The 6,131-nt window shown below is 52.1% G+C and overlaps 1 protein-coding gene across 2 annotated transcripts in view; it reads left to right on the forward strand.

Annotated features, from left to right (window-relative positions):
- The first annotated feature begins 3,985 nt into the window (after positions 1 to 3,985).
- Positions 3,986 to 6,131, forward strand: part of KIF11 (kinesin family member 11) — a 22,573-nt gene continuing 20,427 nt past the window's right edge. For both annotated transcript variants that reach the window (XM_019556185.1, XM_019556186.1), the window contains exon 1: positions 3,986 to 4,070. In XM_019556185.1, the coding sequence (XP_019411730.1) occupies positions 3,994 to 4,070 (77 nt within the window). In that variant the 5' untranslated portion in view covers positions 3,986 to 3,993. The remainder of the gene's footprint in view (positions 4,071 to 6,131) is intronic.

Raw genomic sequence — 6,131 nt, forward strand, 5'->3', positions numbered from 1 at the left:
GAAATGTTGTAACTCAAAATGTTGTAAGTCGAGGACTGCCTGTACCCTCAATTTGTTCAGCTTCTGCTCTCACATCCTGAATCTTATTATACATAGGCTGCTAAAGAGTCCTCTCATCACATTTGTCCCCCTTATAGGTATTTACAATATGAAATTAATTATCCCATTGATTTAATCTTTAAGCAAAACTGTTTGAGCTCCATTCACTACAAAGCATGTTTTCCTCCCTCTGATTTTTCAACAACCATCTTGAATTAGAGGCACCAAAAAGCCATGCCAGTATTGACTGCAACAGTACCAAATGCATAGGTAATATAACCTCTCTACTCCTGCTCATGTTCTTTTCTTCATTAATCAAAAAATGAACGGGCTCTACTGGCCACTACATCACACTGGGAAATGATGCAGCTTACAGCCTGCCATGACTTCCCAAGTCTTTAAAAGAGTCCCTGATTTTCACGATGGAATTCTCCCATCCTGGAAGTATGGCCTAGATCAGATGTGTCAAAGATAAAACCTAAAGGGAAGCCAAACTCATGGAAGAGGTGATATCTTTTATTAGACCAACTAGATATTTGCAAACAAATTATTTTATTTATTTGCAAGCTTTCGGGTACACTTGCTCTTCATCAGGCACAGGAGGTTGTAAAAGTTCTCCTAGGCAGAAATGACAGGTGCACCAATACGTCGGTCCCATATCATATTGGCACTGATAAAAGGAAAATAGACGTTATCAGCAAACTTTTTTTTTTGGCTGATGTGGCTGATAACGTTGTTGACAAATGCCATGTACATGTGAACAGCTGTAGCACAGCATTCAAGTGGCCAGGAATGCAGCCTGGCAGCGTGGAGAGAGCATCCAGCTGGTAAATCTGTGGGGGAAGGGGCGTGGGAGAAGAAAGGGACATGGGGGGCAGATTGAGGGCCCCATGGTGAGGGAAGGAGTTGGACTGGTGCTGGGGCAGGCGCTGCACAGCTGGGGCAGGGCATGGAACAGAGCTGCAAGTGGCTTATCTGGGGACACAAGGGGGAAGGGGGAGTGGCTCTGTTGCTGCACATAACCCAGGAAGGTACAGGCTGGGATGCCCCCTGGATCTGCAAGCGGGGTGAGGGCAGGCTGCTACTGAAGGCTGTTCTGGGGGCAGTGCTTGGCTCTTCCCGGAGAGGGGGTTGGGCTGGGGCTGTGTTCAGGTTGGGCCAGTGGCAGTGGTGCTGGGAAGGGAGTGGGGGGCTACAGCCCCCCAAAACTTGCTATAGCCCCGTCCCAGGGGTACAAAAATGGAGGTCCTGGAACACCCTCCCATAGCAGGACCTGAGGTAGGGGTGAGCTGCCTGAAGAAAAAAAGCCATAAAGAAAGGGTTCACTTACCTTTTTTAGGAAAAGCCACACCACACTGAGAAGCGCCACCAGCATGGTTCATCAGCTGCTTTTATTTGAGGCCAGGAGTGGTGCTGGCGGATGACATCATCAAAAACTGTCACCCAGCTAATTTAAAAGCCAGCGGTGGGGAAATGGGGGGGAGGGGGGGGAATAGCCAAGCTGGAGACATGGGGTAAACTCCCTAGGCTGCACGATGGCAGGATCATCAGCTCTGCAGGGGGCCAGGCAGAGACCCACAGGAAGGGTCCTGGCTCCCCTAAAATACACACCCAACTTGGCAGGGTGGACGGGTCAAGAAGGATGGCGTTGAGGGATCCTGAGGACCACAGACACCAGATCTGAGTGGGGTGGGCTGAGGCCCAAACCTCTACTGTTCTCTTTTCTTTTATGTTATCACTTTGAAGGGCACACAGAGCCTGAACCGGGGAAATCAAGCCCAAGCAGCCTGCAGGGTCAAGAAGAAGAGGAGAGGCAACTCTGCGGATCAGGACGTCTCAAAAGGAGAGAGCAGATGCCGAGACGAGTGGTCAATAGTCACCCGGGGTAAAGAGACGTTGAGGGATGGGCACACCAGAGACAGGCCGGTGGTCCATCATCTGGGTGTCCTGAGGGGTGGCATATGGCTGGGGTGTAGGGGAGGTGGAGCCCCAAGAGTGCCCAGTCTGTGTGATTCCATGAAGGACAGTCCTACCCCTCTAACTTATGTTATTTGCAAAGTATTTCCTTGTTTGCAGTAGTATTTCCTTGTTCATTTTGTGAGTATAGTGCAGTGTCCTCAAGCCTTGTACAAGCTAATGAAAAGGGCTATTAACTCACCTGGTAAAATAAAGCTAAAGATGTTAAACGGATTAGAGTTATGGGCTTGGACTAACTTGATTCACAAAAGTACATTTTCCCCTAACCTAAACAAGGGTTTGAGGCATCTCCCATGAAAGTAAATCAATAGATTCTTATTAGTCTTAAATGAGTGTTTGAAAATACATAAAATGTATGTTGGTAGTACAAATCCTAGCTGGTGCTGTGCACAAGTTCATTCCAGAAAGGAAACTGAACTCACAAGTCTTTCAGATCAAGCCTCCTTCAAAGTTTACATTGCAGAAGGGTATAACCAAGTAGAGTGTGAACATGCATAAGCCTCATGCTTGTGTACAGGTCAGCCCTACACAATTCCCTATGCAAATTACCAGACTCAGCACATATATACTACACCACATAGAATGAGAAAAATGGTGGAGTCAGTAAGAATAGAGTGGTAATTAATACTGCTTTTCAATCATCAAAGTTCACATTTTGGTGGCTGCTTTCCTTAAACTGGGCAGAATCTGTTCCTTTGATTTAAGGTTAAAAACCTTACCCAAGCCCCAGAAAACTGCTTAAAACTGTATTTAAGCAGCAAGATATTTCCACTGAAGACACAAGTGCTTGGACATTTGAGAATGCCAGTTATAGCTCCTGTCCCACTTCAACAGCAGAGGCAGTAGCAGGTGAATGGTCCAGTCTGTAATGACATGAGTACATGCTGCCTTTCTCCAGCAGCAGTGCTGCCTTACTCCCCCACTTGCAAAAGGAGAGGAAGAGTTGAGGGTTGACGGTACCAGAGAACCCAGTAATTACTAGCTTTCTGGGGTATCTTGGCCATCTCCCTAGCTACCTTCTAAACGCAGCAGTGTCTGAGCAGGCCTCACGCCGTGTTTGACGGATGAAAGCTGCCTTGTGGCTGCCCCACTTCATTGCTTCTTGCCTCTGTTGACAGAGGGCTCCGGCATCACCTTTCCCGCGCGGGTCAAGCCTCTGCTCTGCTCTGCTCGGGATCCCCCCGCCTCCTCTCTGCGAAAGGAAGGGAGCATCTGCCCGAAAGCACCAGGTGCGCTTCCCCTACTCGGAACGGAGGGCGGGGGGGGGGGGGAAAAGGGAAGCGAAGCCTCCTCAACACGTATCACGCGCTGCATCTTGCACGAGCCCTAGAAAAACGCCACAGCGCCGTACGTGGGGCTCCTCGTTCCTGGGGAGGGACGAGACTAGCGGAAGGCCGAGCAGCAGCACGTCCCAGGACGGAGCCGACTACAGCTAGGACCGCAAAACCCCACCTGCCAGCAACCGCCCCAGCGCTGGGACTAAGGATCCCACCCACCCGCGTCACATGACTGGGAGAGGGTTGGGCTGCCCGTTTCAGCCGGGACCGCCGGTCCCAGCATGCACCACGCTTCAGCACAAGCCCAGCCATATTGCTGAAACCGCAGGGTTCCTTGCCTGCGTGACGTCATGAAAGCCCCGCCCCCGTCCCGGAGTTTTAAAATAAGTCCCATGATGCCGCGCGGCTCCCGGGGGCGCAGGCGCTCCCGCTGATTGGCTGCGGCGGGGGGAGGCGCGTGGTTCGAAGTTGGCGAGAGCGGCGGCAGCTGCCCCTGGATCGTGCGGGGGGTGGCGGCGGCGACGGCGACGGCGACGGCGGTGGCGGTGAGCGCGGGTCCGGCCGTTCCCTGGGCTCCGGGATTGTCTTTTGGGCTCTGGGCGACCGTCGCTGGGCCGGGCTGGGGTCAGCGCTGCGGGGCGGGGCTGCCTCAGCGCCGCCCTGCCTTGAGCTCACCGCTTCGCCCCCCTCAGGTTTCGCGATGGCTTCGTTTGGCTCCCAGGGCGGCGCCAAGAAGGAGGAGAAGGGCAAGAACATCCAGGTGGTGGTGCGCTGCAGGTGAGCGCGCGGCCGCCCGGGGGTCCCTTCTCCACGCCCCACCCCCCGCTCCTTCCCGGGGAGGGGGAAGGTGCCTGCCTGGTGTTGCCACTGTCCCGGGTGAGCTAGGGTGGGGCAGGAACTCACACGGGGCAGCGTGGACACAGCCTTCAACCGCAGGCGAGGTAGGGGGAAGGGGAAGGGAGAGGACTTGCCTCCGAGTCACCCCCAGAGGGGAAGGGGATAATTCCTTAGGAGGAGGCTGAATGCAGCCTTCCCTGATGCACTCCTCCCTGCACTGCCTTGTAAAATCCCAGCTCTGTTTCTCACTGCCCTTGTATTGCCCAGTAGCAATACCGTTTTTTGAAGCTGCAGACTTTGAAATGAGATCTTGGGAGAATGCAAGGGATAGCTTCTCCTTTTTGGTTTGTGAGGCCAGCGGTGTTTTGCCACTTCCTCACTAAACATCAGTGTACACTTTAGTTCAGTGTATTGTTTAGTGCCATGAGAAGAGAACTGAGATCTTTCATGGGCTCAGATATTTTTAGAAATGAGTCCCTTGGATTTTTAACATCCTTTTAGAGCCCTTTAGTAGCATCTGGCATTCCTAAAGAAGATTTCCCAGGTAAATACAGCCTCAAATTCCTTCAACTATATGCTTGGTCTGAGAAACAGCAGTCACTTTCTTCTTTAACCAGGCTTCTGTGCAGAAACATGACTGTTGTTGTGAATAGAGGGAAGTTGTGAGATAAGCTGTGATGGTTCCTGCCTGTTCTCATTAGCATGTCAACCCCACCTGAGCAAGGAGGTGCGTGCTGACAATACTGTTATAATCTGTCCATGCCCTTGATGTAGAGCTCCCCCTCCATAAAAATCAACCAATTAAAAAAAATTGGATTTTTTAAATTTAAACTAGATTTTTTTTTATTTAATTGCATTTTTAAAGGTATGTTAAAGCTCAAAGATATCTTCATTGAATAAGGATTATAACTTCTAATTGTATACTGTTTGAGACAATATATTCATGTAACCTTTTTAGAAGTTTTTTAAGTAGGTCACAACAGGCCATGGACTATATTAGGGGCCCAAACTTATGGGGTTCCCAGAGGCTCTTTTATAGATTAGCAGGGATCTGGGTTTTCTGTTTTCCACAGGGAAAAATGGAGAAAAACACAAATTTCCCCCTTTGCCAGAGGAAAATGGGGAGTCTTCATTTTAGCAGAGAAACATGCACTTTTTTGCGATCTTGCAAAGAGCCCTCCGCAGACTGGTAGAGTTCCAGCCTGCAGGGGCTGGGAGGGAATGGGAGGAGAGCCATCAGGCAGGGGTGCCATGTGCCTGTATATGCATCCTGCCAGGCATCCTATAAAGCAGCTCCCTCAAGTAAGTGGGGTTGGGAGAGATTGAGGCCCCCATGGGGAGGGAGGGAGTTGGGGAGGGCTCAGACTACTGTTCAGCTGGGGGCAGGAGTGGGACAGAGCTGTGGGATGCTTGTCTGGAGAGTGGGGGGTTAGGGCCAGCTCTCTGCTACTCTGCATGCTCCTGGGGGGTTAGGGTGGACCCATGTCCCACAGATGTGTGCATGGGGCAAGGGTGGGGGTGGGCTGCCCACTGCTGGTCTGGGCCCCTACCCTGCTGCCCTCCCCTGGGGCCTCTGCAGCCCAGTGGGCGCGACCTGGTGCTACGGGGCTGCACAGGAAAGCTGCTTGCTGCTGCGAGCACCACACTGCCTTGGCAAGGCATCCCCTGTCCAGCTCTGCCCTAGCTCTGGACCATGCTGTACTACCACAAGATCCAAGCCCTGGAGCAGTGCCCTGCCCAGCTGCATGCCCTGCCAGTGCTTCTGGGGCCAGTTTCTATGGAAACCATAGCCCTAGGACCGGGGTCTCCATGGAAACTTGCTGCAGTGTTGTGGACAGAGGCTGCTGGGAAATGGAGTCCACCATGGGCCTGATCCAGCCCATGGGCCAGACTTTGCCCATCCCTGCCCTAGTAGGAGAGACCTGCATCTCTGCCACAGACCTCCACAGTCCTAGCTGCCCCTCCCCAGACTTCTGTTAGATTCAGTGTCTCTGCTATCCA

The sequence above is a fragment of the Crocodylus porosus genome, unplaced genomic scaffold (genome assembly GCF_001723895.1).
Source record: "Crocodylus porosus isolate Cpor-Errol unplaced genomic scaffold, CroPor_comp1, whole genome shotgun sequence".
NCBI classification, from domain to species: Eukaryota; Metazoa; Chordata; order Crocodylia; family Crocodylidae; genus Crocodylus; species Crocodylus porosus.